Genomic DNA, 16,821 nt, shown 5'->3' on the forward strand with positions numbered 1-16,821 from the left:
TTAAAAAATTTGGGATTTTTTCAAAATTGCTTCAAAACTTTGTTATTTTGTTCTAAATTTAAAATAAAATAATATTTAAAAATTTAAAAATTTATTTTCTACTTTTATTTTGAAAATCTTAAGTAAATATTTATACATTTTATAAAAACTATTGTGCTAAAAATTACTATTTTTAAAAATCTAATAACAAATGTTTACAAATAAAAATAAATAATTCAATAATAAATATAAGAAATTATTATTATTTAACGAAATATAATAACAAAATTAAAATAGTATTTTTTGCATTCTATTTAACAAAATTACTTTATTGTTAGTTTTTCACTTTTTATGAATTTTTTCAATATAAAATAATATTTGTTTTCATATTATTTAACAAAATTAATAAAAAAATTAGATTCTCTTATTATTTTTATTGCTCGTCGTTATTAGTTTAAATAATCAAAAGTTTAGTTTAATAAAAAATTCTTTGGTTTTAATTGAAAAAACTTTTAGGCTTATATAGAAAATGCCCACTTATACATACATATACAAGTATATATATTAAGTAATAAAATTAATTTATTTAGCATCTAAATATTTTTTATCTAAACTTAAGCTAGCGCAAATATATTTTAAAATATATGAGCATTGGTCGGTGATATGTGCGGATGGAAAAGTTTAGAGGTCTTAATAACTACGAGTATAAGTGCAGTCAAACTTAAAGCTCTCAAGCTCTTTTGTAAGCTCTGATAGAAAATTCGAAAAGACACAGTTAGATGCAGTTGTCGCGAAGTACAAGTCTATAAAAACGGTTTAATATAAACTTCAAGCTTCCAAAACGCGCATAGTAGCAGTTTCAAACGAAAAATGCGCAAAAAGCTACGAAAGCTTTCGTCATACTTCGAAATTGCATTTTGTCTACCAAAAACGCCAACCCTTTTTCTTCACTTCACTCGAATCGACTTCTTGTTTGCGACTCGGCAGCGGTGGCGGACTCTCGTGCTCACCCACATTGTTGCTGTTCGGACGTGGTGGCGCTGGTGGCGGCACTTTCAGGTCCAACTCATTCGCTGGCGTCGTACTCGTTGGCGAAATGGCAGTTGGTGACATTTTCATATTCACCGTCGTTTCTGTGCCCGCTTCTGCGTTTTCAACCGCCCCCTCAGCATTCTCATCGGGTGGCAATTCAATGCCAATCGTAGTGCTAAGCTTGATCGAGGCTTGCTTGAAGGTATCACTCAATTTAATCTGCACCACATTGATGAACATAGAGGTGAGCGCCAAACCGAAGACCAAATAGAGTATACTACACATCATGAATATCGGATGATTCGGCACCATATCACCGAAACCAATGGTGGACATCGAAATGAAGACAAAGTAGAATGCCTCAAAGTAAGTCCAATTCTCCCACATGGAGTAGAATAGCGCACCAATCAAAATATAGCTGATCAGCAGGAATGAAGCCACCGAAATGGGTAAATTAAATTCATCATCTATTTCGAAGGTCTCATCGAATGGTGACGATGGTGTTTCGGGTCCGGTGGTGCGCGACTCAATATCCATATCACGTCCGAAGAACATACTCGAGCGTCGTGCCAATTTCATGGCATCACGTACCGACTGATGTTTACGTATATTACGACAAGTGCCGGTGTAGTACAAGCGTCGCACATAGACCCAAAGAAATTTCAGCGCACGCGTAAAGAGTTTACCATAATCCGCAAGAATGAGTAAGAACAGTGGTATACCAATGATGGCATAGACGATGGCCAAGGTACGGCCCAACGTTGTTACGGGTGCAATGTGACCATAACCTAAAATGAGAAAAGTGAATTTGAATAAAATGTTTTTTTTATAAAAAATCGATGAAAACATGATTTTTGTTTGTTGAAGTTTGTGTAAGAATGGGCTTAGATGACCCATTATATGGGCATCAGCGTGAAGCGTGAAGGAACCTAAAAAGTATTCCCCGTGGCTTCAAGATCACCGAAGATAAGTTCCACATATATTTTCCGAAATTCGGCTTGAAATCTTAAAGTTTGTTTGAATTTTTACATAGCGGTTTCTCTGACTGATTTAATATTAGGCAGCCTCTATTTTAATCGATTATCCTTAGTGAGATTTGAGTTTTTAGCCGAAGAGAGTTCTCTTCTCTACCGAGAACCAAAAGTATGCAGAGCTCAGCCTGTTAGTCAGAGTACTTAGAGAACTTCTACTCGACAGGGAGTACTTTAAGGTCGTTCCACATCCTCTGTTCAGGAATGAATCTCAATCACCTATCTCGGCTCATAGAAAAGGGCCATGAGATCTCCGCCTACTGGGCAGAGGGCCACTGGGAAATTGTCAATTTAGGGAAAACAGAAATCTGCTCTTTTACAAGAAGAACCAAAATTTTAAAATGCAATCTCTAAAGCCCCATTTTTAGGGGTAGATGGTTATTGTACTCTCGAATTCTCATAGTTATCTTAGATAAAAAAGTAAGCCAAAGAGAAATAAGGGCAGGGCTTCCAAAGCTCGTTGAATCTGAGAAAGTGGGTTGTTCAACCACATACGGTATATTGGCTCTACATAAGTTTCATCCGACCAATATAAACAAGGTGGATTTAAGGTGGATAATAAGGTGGATGTCATTACCGAAAAAGTGACGCATTAAGCCCCTGGAACCAGTGCAACGGGCCTACATTTCGGGAAGCAATGAACCCTGGAGGAAAAAATATACTGAGTTGCTGGGTAAGGCTTAAATTGGTTACCTCCCGGCAACATAATGGGTTTAATGATATCCTAAGTTCGGCCGCCTGTGGTTTGAAGCTCACGCACCTTCCTTTTCAACCAACCAACTTAGAAAACAATTTTTCGGCGGTCTTGAGATTCCTCTGACTCTATCCTGCTTTCCATACTTCTGGAGATGAGTCGAAGCTCTCTGATCCAGAAAACGTAAAGCATATAATCAGAGGAACGCCAAGCTGCTGTAAGATTGATTTTTAAGTACTTTGAGTACATACATAACTGTTACTAGGCCTGATGTAGTTCACCCCGACATATTTAAAGAGAGTAGTTTTGATCAAAATAAGAACGATTGGCGCCCTGTTGTAAACCCGGCTATAACCGTGTAAGCAGTATCTACGCCAATAAAGAAGAAAAAGAAGTTTTAAGCAAAAAAAAAGTTTTTCTCTATTCTTATTAGCTGGCACAGCGAGCTACCTCCAGTACCGAATGGAATAGAGAACATAAATTTGTGGAATAAACAGCTGCGCACCTATACTTGTTATAACGGTCCAACAGAATAGTATGCAATTTACAAAGTTCCACGATTTCTGACCCGGGTATCGGCGTATACCCAACTCAGCAAGTGAATTAAGTTCGTCTTCGAATTTCCGTAGCTTCTGACGTGCTAGTGACTTCCAATCGTCTTCCCTATGAAGAAAGTAAAAGTCTATAAGTGGTATACAAGTTACTGCAGAGTTCGGCGCATCTTGTCTACCTCATGTTGTGACTAACTGTCCACAAATTATCGATAAAGTCGCGCTTTACCTTACGCACTTCACATTTGTAGATATTCTCCGAGGTACCCTCGGTGTAACGGAACATCAGACCGCCGAAACCACACAGCAAAATTAGTAGAATCAACTCTGCAACACATTTATTTCGCAATAGCCGAATAGTGTTTAACTCTTTCGGAAAATCGGTCTTCATGCGTCGCCATTGCTGACGAGCGTCGAAGTAGAGATGCCTTATCAGTTCTTTGGATAACAAATTCTTAGGTAAATCTTCGGCAATTAAGTCCTGTGGCAAAAGCAATTCCTCGGATGCGAAATGTACCTCAGTTGTTTTTGTGGACTCTGGTTTTTCTGCACGTTTGCTAATAAATAATGCGAATACACTGCGTATAATCTTAGTCATAAGCGGCACAGCAGCCTCAGCCTTACGTGCTTCCTCCTCTAGCCTAACTGCCTCTGCTTCTTTAGCCGCAAGCAGCATTGCAGCCTCAAGCTGGGCTTTCTCTAAACTTTGCTTTCTACGCTTGGCAATTTCGGTAAGCGAATCCTTGCGTGGTGTGCTGTAACGTCGACGCACTTCACCCATTTCGGCCGGAAGCTGTGGCCTTGGATATTGCGGCATTCTTTGCTCCATGGGTGTGGCTGGACTTTGCGGCTCTGGTGTTATACTTGTCGACTTACTGTTATTGGCCTCATTTTCGGCTAGCCTTCGCATAATTTCTGCGCGCTGTTCCGGTGTCTTCGAACGCCTTTGCGGTCGCATAGGTGAGAGTGAGTGATTGCGACTGACACTGCGGCGCTCTGGCGGCTGTGGTGGTGGACCACGCACATCGGCTACATAATTTACTGCACCTGTAATGGCGGACACTTGTCGGCGCACAGGGTGTGTATGCTTTTCCAATCTATGTGCTCTGGATTCCTCCACATCGTCCACTTCGGATGAGGAGAATTGTGTGGAGGACTCTTCGTAGCCGCTGTGTCGTTGACGTGGTTTCAGTGATGGCGCTTCATTGCGTTGCAAACGCAAGCTGTGCACCATGCGGCGACGTTCCTCAGCGTCGGCCGGCAATTGTATGCGATCGCTTAGTTTTCGATAATTCTGTAGCAAACGTTTGCGCTCGTCGCTGTCGTGCAGCTGTTTATAACGCAGCCGATTCTCACGTTTTTCGCGCTCAAACTGACGTTTGTCCGACTCGAAGCGCTTGCGTTCCTCCTCGAAGCGTCGCAAATTCTGCTCCAAACGGCTAATATTCTCATCGGCCGTCGCACGCGCTTGCCTGCCGTTGCGTTCACCCTCGCTGGACTCATCTTTGTGCCGCGGCGAGGAGAGACTACGTTGTTTCGCGCTGCGCATGAGCACGTCCGCCTCTGGACTGGTGAGGCGTTCGGCTTCACGTGGCTGTGAGTGACTGCGCGCGGCCGAATTGGCGAATGTCTTATCGCGTCGTCGCAGTATTTTACTTTCGTGCGCGGATATGGCGCCGGGTGGCCGAATTTGCATGCGCACGCTTTGCACTCCGGCAGCGTCTTCGGCTGCATTGTTACCATCCACTGCACTGCTATCGTCTTCTGAGTAGCGACGTCTGCCGTTCGTCGCTTTTGCTGTGGGATCGGGTGTTTTCTCTCGTTGCGGTCGCGTTAGCTTTCGGTGTCGGCGTCGCACGGTGACACCTTCTTGTTGTGCGTGTTCCTCCATCCTTTTACGTTCGTGAAGCGGGTGATTATAGGTTTAGGGCAAAGATGCAAGTTTTTGTTTTATTTTCTTGTTCTATTTAGTTATTATTTTTTATAGTCTTTTTAAATTCTCTGCTGCAATTTAAAAAATCTTTTATAATTTAAAATATTTTTATCAAAATGTCTATGTTTTTTAAATTTATTAAAGTAATTATTAAAAAAAAATCTTAAAATTTTTAATTAATTGAATTAAATTAAAAACAAGTAAAAAAAATTAATTGAAAAAATTTATTTTAATTGACCAAATATAAATTAAATAATTAAATTAATAAACAAATTAATAATTAATTAAATTATTTTTTTAATTTTTATAATTAATTTAATTACTTTTCTAAATTTAATAATTAATTATTTTTATTTTCTGTTAATTATTTTTTTTTAATTTTTTTTAATTATTGATGTTTCTTCTTAGCAATTATTATTTTTATATATTTCCTTACTTTTATTTCAATATTTATTTTTCAATTTAATAAAATTAATATTGTTTTATTTATTTTTCTGTGTTATATATTTTGTGTCATCATCATTTAGATTTGTTTTGGGAATTTAATTGGTTTGAGTAATAATTAATTTTAAAAATTAAAAAAATTTTTTTTGGTTTTTAAATATTTTTTAGATTAATTTTAAAAGCATATTTTTAAATAAGAAAAGTAAAGTTTAATTTTGGTTTTAAATAATTACTTTTTTAACTTATTGGAAGTTTTTTTTTAATTATAATAATTATTTTAATTTTTTTGTACCAAATATTATTTTTAATTGTTTTTTATTTTCATTTAAATTAAAATTTAAAATGTTCTATTTTTGATTTCTGCGTTATATTCTACTTACTTTTCTATAAAAAATTATTAATTAAAGTAAATATTATTGTTTTTGAATTAAAAAACAATTACTATAATTTTTTAAAACTAATTTTTAAATAAAATAAAATGTTTAACTAGGAAAGGTAAAAATTAGTTTAGTTTTAATTAATTAATTTTTGTTTTATTTTTTTTTTAATTGCTGGAGTTTTAACAAAAATAATTTCTTGTAACAATAATTAATTTCATTTGCTTTCTTATTTATATTTTTTAATTTTTAATTTGTATTGCATCTTTATTAATATTACTTATGTTTTTCTTTGTTACATTTTAGTTTTTTATATAAAAAAAAATTAATCAGTTAGTGTAAAAATTATAATTTTTTTTCAATCGTATAAATTTTTTAAATAATTTTATTTTAATTATTTATTTTTAATTACTTTTTTTTTAATTTTTACAATAAAACAAATTTTAAGTTTTATAAAAAAAAGGTAATTATTTAGTTAACTAAGTTTTATTTTTTTTTCAAGTATATAATTTTTTTTAAATTAATTATTGTTAATTAATTATTTTTATTTTACAATAAAGGCAAATTTCATTTTTTTATAAACAAAAATGTTGAGTAAAAATTACAATTTTTTGTTTATATAAATTTTTTAATATTTTTTTAAATTATTTATTTTGCAATTAATATTTTTGAATCTTTTAAATTTAAAATAAGAGTAGTTTATTATTTGTTTTATAAAACTAAATTTTAATTTTTATTTAAAATTTCTTTATTTTTAAATTTTTATTTTAGTTTTTTTCTTAAAATTTTTTTCTATTATTTTAATTTTTTTAAGCTTTGAAAAAAATTGTGTTTGTTCATAGATATTTTTTTCTACCAAATAATTATTTTTGTATATTCTCTTTTTTCTTTTTCATTATATTCAAAGATTGAGACTGAAATTCTCTATTAATTTTCATTTACACTCATTTTTATTTTAATTTTATTTGTATTTTTGCTTGTCATTGGTTCTCTCTGATTAGATTAAAATTTGTACTCTCGCATTGTTTTTATTTTAATGCCACTCCACTTTCTCACTTTTTAATAACCATTTCGTTGTTTTCTTTTTGTTGTTATATATCACTCTTTTATTTTCTTTTTCATATTTTGTTTTATAAATGTTCGCACTTTCCCACACGACTTTATTTGCAGCTATTTTTAATTGCACCCATAAAATTTCGACATCCTTGTTCATATTCTCTTTTGCTTCTAGTTTCTTACGAAAATTCACAATGCTGCTTCAGAATCCATCGTTTCTCAGCAGCACCGCTGCGAATGCCAAATTCTATAATTATAACTCGACCATTTTGACACCGAAAAATTTTGGAATATGCACATACATACATACACATGAATTTTCCGTTTTTAAAGATTCCAAAAAAGCACTTTTAATCGCATTCGTAGCTTTAGAATACCGTTACATGCTGTTATTTGAAGTATCAATTTATGGAAATTGCTTTATATTTGTTGTAAAATACTATATATAATATATTTATATATATGCAGATCTAATATTCACACGGCGACGTGTCATTTTTCTATCCGCCGTTGCTCGTTTGCCACTAGCGCTCGCCTCGTTGTCCGAAAATAAACTGATTTTGAGCAGCCGGCCACAGCGGTGTTGGCATATTTGAGTGTTTGCTTCTGTTTTCGCTTTTCTATTTTGTGGAAATGAGGAAATTTGTCGAATTATCTCTGCATTAATTTGCATATATTGTTGTTGTTTTGCATTTTTTGTTGTTGTTTTGCATTTTTTGTTGTTATTTTGTCTTTTTTGTTATTATTTTGTTCTCTTGTTGTTGTCTTGCATTTTTGGTTATTGTTTTACCTTATCTTTTGTTGTTTTAAAGTGCGATCAGCTGTTTCAGTGTTTGATTTGCACTCTCTTTTTCACGTATATTTTCATAAATTAATATTTTACTTGCCACAAATGCGCCGTGTGGCACATGTGCAATTAATTAGGTGAAACCTATTTATGGCGTGAAAACTATTTAACATGTGCGCCATTAAGTTACATTATGAGTTCTATATTTTGATATTCAATTCATTTGGTTTATAACCTTTCCTGTCCATTTCGCAAGTTTAATTTATTTGCATATCTCAAATAGTTGCGAAATGCCAACATATCGATATATATTTGGAGAGATATGTATATGTATATTTATTTACATAAACTGTATTCTGTAAACGCTCAACATTTTGAAAATTTAAATAAATAAATTTAAATATCCCAGTGAGCTTTTTGTGCTTATTTACGCCCTGTGAAAGCTCTCAAGTTTACGGTTGCAAGCTTAGCTAACAAAAATGATGAATATTCTATCACACAACCAGCTACTCAACGCAAAGTATTGCCAGCTGATATTTCTGTACCAATTCTAGCATAAAAATGTTATGTGCACAAATTTTATATTTTTTTCCTAAATTCAGCGCATTTATGAAGGCAAAGCTAGTTTATTTTAACTACACAACTCGTGAATTTTCAATCTGAGGACTTATAGTCTCAGATCTTTCTGCAGAAATTGTCTTACGCCACAAAAATCTAGGACAAATGTCCTCCTCGAAGAACTGTTAAATTTTTATACATTCCACACCATTTATCCCTCAATTTTACACTGACTAGGTTACTTGGTCGTTCAAGATTCAAAGATTTCTACACCCACTAATGCTTATAAAAGATAGATACCTAGAGGGCGGGATTAAGCTCTATGGCTTGATAAGATAGAATAAAATTTAGTTACTCCCTTTTCGACCTCAATAACGAAAATCGCATCGTTTTTGAAAAAATTGATCGCAACTCAGGAGAGCACACACTTATAAGCGGTCGCCCGGAGCTCTCTATCAACTCCAGCTTCAGACTTTCTGACGTGTAGTGTCTTTCTAGCCGAAGTTGTAGTCATAAAAATAACAATACTTGTAGATATGCTGCTTCGGAGTGCTGCCTGCTTCAGAGAAGTGACCATTCACTCAGATAGCAGAGCGGCGGTAGTAGCCTTGAATTCATTTAGAGTGCGTTCAGGGTTGGTCGAGGAGTGCCTAACTTCGCTAGAATTGCACCGAGTGTTTTTCTGACAAGACTGGTATAATGGGAGCGTGTCAGTGCTCTCGTGTCCTACTATAGATAGCTGGGCTTCGCGGAGTCTTGATAAGCGCTGGACCACCATTGGTACATGCGCTGTCGCAAAAGCCTTTTGGCCCATGATCGATCGCAGGAATTATTTATAAGTTCAAATACAGGAGTTCATTTTTTCTATGGCTTCAGGAAGAACTACATATAGCTGTCCACGTGCGATCTTCTATCAGCCATTTAATCTAACATAATCTATGGGGTCGCCAATGTTAGCATTATTACAACCGGCTATCTGATCGCTTTCAAGTGACGCTTTCACCGCTATTTTCTTTTCAATGGAAAAAGATATGCACAAGATTTGGTCTCCAGCGACTAAGTCCTCTTTCCCAGACGTAAATTTTGGTTCGGTGGAAAAAGATTGTACTCAAATGCAAGTAAGCGCTCAAGATGAAAACAAATGCTTATCTGGAAGACAACGAAGTTATTGAAGCGGCATTGAAATATTGAAAGACCCTTGGGATAAAAGCTTTACGAATTATGATTATTTTGAAGCTTAAATCCATCGTTTTGTTGAGGACAATGTTCTCTCATTACTAGGCAATATGTTTAATATTGACTTTACTAATTTTTTTAAGAGAGTGGAACCTCTGAATCGTCTCACCAGATTTCTGAAAGTTTTTACAACTTTTTTATTCACCGATCCGTCTGTCTGTATATACGCTAATCAGTCGCTCAGTTTTTGAAATATCGATCTGAAATTTTGCACATGTCCTTTTCTCTGCTGCTAATTTGTCGGAACTACCGACATCGGACCACTATAGCATGTAGCTGCCATACAAACTGAACGATCGGAATCAAGTTATTGTATGGAAAACTTTTTTGTTTGAAAAGATATTTTCATGAAATTTGGCACAGATTATTTACTAAAGCAAAGGTATAATGTCGTAAGAAATTTTTTCAGATCGGACTAATATATGATATAGCTGCCATATAAACTGAATTATCCCAATTGCGGTTTTGTATGAAGAACTTTGTTATTTTAAGATGTGTTCACAAGATTTTTCAGGAATTGTTGTTGAAGAGCATGTTACATTCGTCCAAGATATTGTTGATATCGAAGTACTATAGCATATAGCTGCCATACAAACTGAACGCTCGGAAGCAAGTTCTTGTATGAAAACTTTTTTATTTGACAAGATATCTTCACAAAATTTGGCATGACTTATTGCGCAAAACAACTGTATAATCTCCGAACAAACCGGTTAGATCGGACTACTATACCATGTAGCTGCCATACAAACTGATCGATCAAAATCAAGACTCAAATCGTTCATTGATATGAAATGCATCTGTGAAGAGTATTATAACTTAAGTACAGCCGGTATCAACGTTTTTCCTTATTTGTATAATAAAATAAAATAATTTTATTTTTTTTTTTTTAATTTATATTTTTATTATAATTTTGTGTTCATTTCGTTTGTTTTCTTTGTTCTATCAAGTGTAAATATTTATCATTTATTTCAATTAAAAAATCTTTGTATTTGTTTTTTGTAAAAGTTTGTTCTAAAATGCATCTAGTAGCCTCTTAGCAATGCCACTGTTGCTTTGCCATGCACCCGAAGTTGCCTAAATATCTTGAAAATCCGCTTAAAATAAATCAAGATATGCAAATAAATAAGGAAAAGTGAAGGCATTGAGATTTCAAACTAATATTTACTGCCTGAAAGGAAAACAAGCTGCCACAAACCACTCATAACATAAATAAATTGTGGAAGCACATAATTGCAGTGAAAATAAGCAAAGTCAAATAGTTGTAATTTCAATTTCAAACACACATATACAAGCATATATTAATATACTTACATATGTATAGGTATATGGCAAAAGTGTTTCAATCAATCGAAGCAGCACCTCGAAGGAACGCTAAGCGTGAAAAGTGCTAATTGTTTGTATAAGAAATAATATAAGTTTATATACATATATATGTATACAATATACATATGTACATATACATATACATCAATATATGTATATACCATTCATATATAAATGTTTTTATAAATCAAATCGACTCATCACACATTCCTGGCGTCATTGATCCGCCTTCCTCGCTAGCTGTGATGCCTCATTGATAAATCGATCCCAAATACTGACGATGTTATTACGGAAATCCATTTTCCGAAGTGTGCAAAATCTAAAGTTTTAATTATTTTTTTCCCCAAATCTGTTCGCAGTTCCAACAATTGTAAATAAACATTGCTGCTGTACTGGCAGTGCCAGAAACGCGGTGAAAACGCAAATACAACATCAACACTGCCGCCGAAGAGGCAAGAAAGTTTTGTAAAAATTAATTTCTGAGTAATGACTTCATGTAGTCGAGTAACAAATGAAAACATTGTCCAGAGTAGCCAGATGCGCCGATTTAAATGAATGAAATGGATTAATGAGGCAATATTTGTCTACCGTTTGGGATTGGGTATCGTGTGGAAAGTGTAGCGCAAATTGCTAGAAAACCTGTGTGCTTAAATGTTTATACTGGGAGTGTTGTGCCAGCTGTCGTGCAGTGTTTAAAAAGCGATATTTCTTATGAAAAGCGCACCTGTTGAATGTTTTTGCGTGTGGCAGCTTGTTTAGAGAAAATAGTAGAAAGCTGAGTGAAGAGGTTTTAGTTAAAGAATTGTTGCATAATACGCTTAGAGAGATTCTAAACGAACTATAGATGTAGAATGAAAAGCCGAAGCTCGTCTCTTAGCCGTTTAAGCAGCTCTATTCTGCGAAAGGTTTTAACCCATATATTGGGTGGTCAAAAAAGTCTTTTCGTAAGCAAACTTCAACTTATTTTTTTTATTTGCTGAAAAGTTGAAAGTTTGATGCACATAAAATCTCTGTTGTTCTTATTGTTATTTTAGCGGCATAAAACATCGCTGAAGTAATTTTGAGAAATGCTGCCGAGTTGATAGTCCTTAACCGCATAAAATTCCGGGTCCATTCCGGTTAGCAAAATATGATCATAAAATCTCTAATTTTGGGCGCTCAAAACCACACCTCTGCTTAGAAAGTTGTTAGAGTGTGTAGAAATTGTGCTCTAAGGAAAAGTTGTATACATTTCAGTGATTAATTCAGAGTGGAAAACAGTTAGACGATGCGTTAAATAAGTTTTCTAAATATTATTTCAATTATAGAATATCAAAACAACACTAAAATGCATTTAATTGCTGGGAGAGCGTTGAAATTCTTAGAAATATATGTCTGGCAGTTGCAAGGTCACTTCTTGAAATTGTTAAGGAAAGGAAGACATAAATATAAATCCTTAGCCGTGTCTATAGGCAATTTTTGAAGTAAGCCACATGTATTACTATGAGTTGTCATATACACAATATTATTTTTGTTAAATTGTTTATTTTATACAAGCATTGAGTTTTTCGGTGTTTTAAGTTTTATTATTGTTTGTAAAATTTTGAAAAATATAAAATTTTTATATCTTTCGTGCTTTTATATTATTTACAAAACATTAAATTAACATTTTTATTTATATTTTATTAATTTTTTTAATATTTTTAATTTTTTTATTTTTTAATATTTGTTTTTCTTTAAATATTTTTGACTTATTATATTATTTTTATTATTTATTTAAATTCATTTATTTACATTCTTAATTGTTTTAAAATTTTTGTTTCTTATTTTAATTTTAATTTTTAATATATATTTACATCTTTATTTTGAAAATATTCATTTAAAATTATTAAACATATCGAAAAATTAAAAAAAAAAATATATGTACATAAATAATAATTAAAATTAAATTTTTTATATTTTATATAATTTTAAATTATATTATTTATAATTTATAAATTTTTGTAAAAAAATTTTTAATTTAATTTTATTTTTTAATACATCCATTTTTATTTTTATATATTTTTTATTTTGCTTTTAATTAAAATCATGTATTTATATATTTATTCATATTAAAGTTTTTGTTTCTTGTTTTAGTTTTTTTAAATATGTACATAAATTTGTATATTTTTTTTGTATATAAATTTTAAATTGTTATATATGTACATACATATATAGAAATATCAAAAACAATAGAAATATTTAATATTTCCATTTTATTTTAATTTTTTTTATATTCATTATTTTTTTATTTTTTTTGTTTATGTTTATATTTTTATACATTTTTTTTGTTTTTGAAATATTAAATTTAAATTTGAACCTAAATTTTTTATGCTTTTTATTTTATTTTTATTCAAACTCAATTATTTAAACTTTAATTTGTATTAAAATAAAAAAAATTATAGATCGGAATTTTTTTATAATTTCTATTTTAAATATTAAATTTAAATTATTATATATGTATGTACATACATATATATAATTTAATATTTATTACATACTTCAATTCAATTTAAAAAAAATAGTATAAATATGTTTTCTAATTTTTATTTTCTAAATATTAATCCTAAATTATTGTATATAAAATGTAATTTTTTTTCAAATATTTTCATTTTTTTTAATAATATTTAATTTTTAGATCTATTAAATTATTTTAATTTTTCGTTTTCTCAATATATGAGTTTTTGTTTTTTTATTTTATTTTTATTTTTAAAATGTTTAATTTTAATTTTTAAGTACATTTTAATATTTTTATTTTTTAAATATTTCTGTGGTGTTGTTATTTAAATTATTTTATTACATTTTTAGTCATATTTTCTTCAAATTTATAAATCGTTTGTCTGAGTTCTCACTTAAACAAATTCGAATCCCTCAGAAAGCACACATTAACAAACATTTACTATAAATATACATATGTATATGTAAAAGGATATATACATATATGCGCATATGAATTGATATGTGAGAAAATAGCAAAAAGTTTTCGGTTGTAAAAACGTCATCATGAGTGGGTGTTGAATGCCAATATTTTGTTGTCGCTAATCTAAGACATACATACATATGTATGTACTATACAATAAGTATAATATGACTGCACGTCTGTCTGCTGGTAGGTATACATACATACATATATGCCGAAATATACATATTTTAAAGTGCTTTAATTTTTTTTAATTTTTATGGTTCCGTTTTTATTTAGTTCTTTTAAAATTTTCTTTAATAATTTATTTTTTTTTAATTAGTTTAATAAGTTTATTTTTTTAATTCTCTTTAATAATTAAATTTTTTAAATTTTTTTTAGCATTAACATTTTTTTTTTTAATTTCCCTTCTTAAATTTGTTTACTTTGTTCGTTTTTTTAATAAAATTATTTTCTCCTTTTTTAAGGAAGCACACTTTTATTGCCGCCACAAATCTCTGAAAGCATAAGCTCATAAAAATTCGCATTTACTAAATAAAAATAATCACTTTATGGCAAATTGCGAATTCTTAATTGTTGTTGCATGCTTCATTTGTGGTTGAATCGAACTTTGAAAGTGGCGCATAAAAATTTCGAAATTGTTATTATTCCATAAAATGCGAAAGCATCCATCTTTGGGGCGAACAAATTTATAACCCAAGTAAAATTCGTGAATTATAGCGACTGCTGCGAGCGCGGCGTGCCGGCGAAATGATTAGTTGTACAAACAAGTGTGAACAGTTGGGGATTAGTTTCAAGTGCTATATTTGAAAAGGAAAATATATGTATGTATGTATGTATATATATAAAATATACGAAAATAAACAAAAATGAATGCTAGAAATTTTCGATTTTTTTTTAAGTGTAATAATTATAAGAAAATTAATTCTGAATAAAATTTATATTAATTAAATATTTTTTAAATTAAATAAGAAACATATTAAAAGTTCAATTGCTATTGTTTTTAAACTTTTTTGAATTAATTGTTTTAAATTTTTTTTGATAGTTTCAAATTATTATATTTTTAATGAAACTTTTTTTTTGGTAAATTATAAAAATATTAAAATTTTAATTATTAATATTTTTATAAAAATATTAAAATTTTAATTATTAATACTTTTTACAAAAATATTAAAATTTTAATTATTAATATTTTTATAAATTTTTCTTATTTAAATTTAATTTTTTAAACTATTTTTTTTTATTATGTTCTATAAAATTTTTGTTAAATTTTTTTAGGTTAAACTTTCATTTTTATATTTTTGTGTAAAAAAGTTTGTTTTTGTTTTTGCATAAATATATACATATATGCATATGAACATTTTGTAATATTTTTAATATTTTTTTTTTTAATTTACATTTTTAATTTTAGCTATTTTTAGTATTATTCTTAAAAAGAAATCTAAAAACTAAAAAAAAATTAAAAATTTGTATTTTAAAAATTTAAAATTTTTATTTCTTTATATATGTATGTGCATATACACATATACATATATAGACTTATTTTGAATGAAGTTATAAAAATATTAAAATTTCTATTATTACTAATTTTTTATTTTCTGTTTTTTTCGAATGTTTTTTTAATTTTGCCTCTGTTCAGAATTATTATTTTCGTTTGAATTTTTGTTTTAACATTGATCTTTTATTTTTAATTTTTTATTTTAATAGTAAAAAATATTATTTATATTTTTACTTACAAGACGTATGAAATATGTTTTAGTTTAGTTATAAATATGTTGAAATTTCAATAAATATTATTTTTATAATGTTTATGTTTGTTTAATTTTAAAATTTTATTTTTGTTATTTTTAAGTTTAACTTCTAATTTCTCCTAACTTTAGAACTATTATTTCCTTTATAATCTTTTTCCCTAAAATTTTTATTTAAAACGATGAATTTTTACTTTTAATTTTCTAATGATTTTTATGTAAAAAAAAATTTTTTCTGTTTTTACATATACAGTACTTGTCCAATAAATTACGAACGAAAACAAAAATTTAATATTTTTAATATAATTTAATAATATTGAATATGATTCAATACAAAAATATGATAATTTAAGTTTAATGTATATAGCATATAAAAAATATTTTTTTTTTAAAATACGCCAAATATTTATGTTTTTATTAATGATTAAAGTTAGAACTCCGGATAATTTTTTTGTTCGTTCGTACTTTATTGGACAGGTACTGTAGAAATATAGAATGTTTTTTAATTAAATTACAAAAATATTTTTTGCTCAATACTAGTTTATTTACCTTTTTTAATTTTTATTTATTTGTTTATTTTTTACTATTTTCTTTTCATTTTTTTTGTTTCAAAGGTTTTTAAATATTTTTAAATTTTTTTGAATTTTTTTTAATGAATTTCATTTTCAAAAATATTTCTTAAGAATTGGTATTTTTTGGGATTTTTCAACACTTCACTTCTTATTTTCTTGCCTTGAAATCCACTAATTTATATTCTAGGAAATTTTCATTTCAAACGTTGACAACTTTTATATTTTCTATTAATTCTGAAGTCAAGAAACAAATTTCGCAAAAAAAGCATTTTCAATTTAATAAAATTTATGTCTTGACATTTTGGGTATATAAAATATGAGTTCGGAAATATGGGCGGTTGCTTGTTATTTGTTTATATGTATATGTACATATTATATATATATATATATATATATGCATATTTATGTATATATTCATAAGTATATATTATTTTTTTCTAAGAAACAAATTTTTTGATAAAAAGAAAAAAATGAGAAAAAATATATTGAAATTTTTTTATTTTTTATATTTCATATTATTCAGTACTCTTTGACACACAATATGACTTTATCGAATTAAAAG

The 16,821-nt window shown here is 29.6% G+C and overlaps 1 protein-coding gene across 1 annotated transcript; it reads right to left on the reverse strand.

Moving 5' to 3' along the window:
- Nucleotides 1-431: 431 nt before the first annotated feature.
- LOC120772325 lies at nucleotides 432-5,283 on the reverse strand. The gene is made up of 3 exons (XM_040100856.1): nucleotides 3,467-5,283; nucleotides 3,242-3,399; nucleotides 432-1,799 (listed from the first exon to the last, which is right to left on the reverse strand). The coding sequence occupies exons 1-3, from the start codon at nucleotides 5,176-5,178 to the stop codon at nucleotides 901-903; spliced, it is 2,769 nt and encodes a 922-aa protein (XP_039956790.1). The 5' UTR covers nucleotides 5,179-5,283; the 3' UTR covers nucleotides 432-900.
- Nucleotides 5,284-16,821: the final 11,538 nt, after the last annotated feature.

Source organism: Bactrocera tryoni, chromosome 3 (genome assembly GCF_016617805.1).
Source record: "Bactrocera tryoni isolate S06 chromosome 3, CSIRO_BtryS06_freeze2, whole genome shotgun sequence".
NCBI lineage: Eukaryota > Metazoa > Arthropoda > Insecta > Diptera > Tephritidae > Bactrocera > Bactrocera tryoni.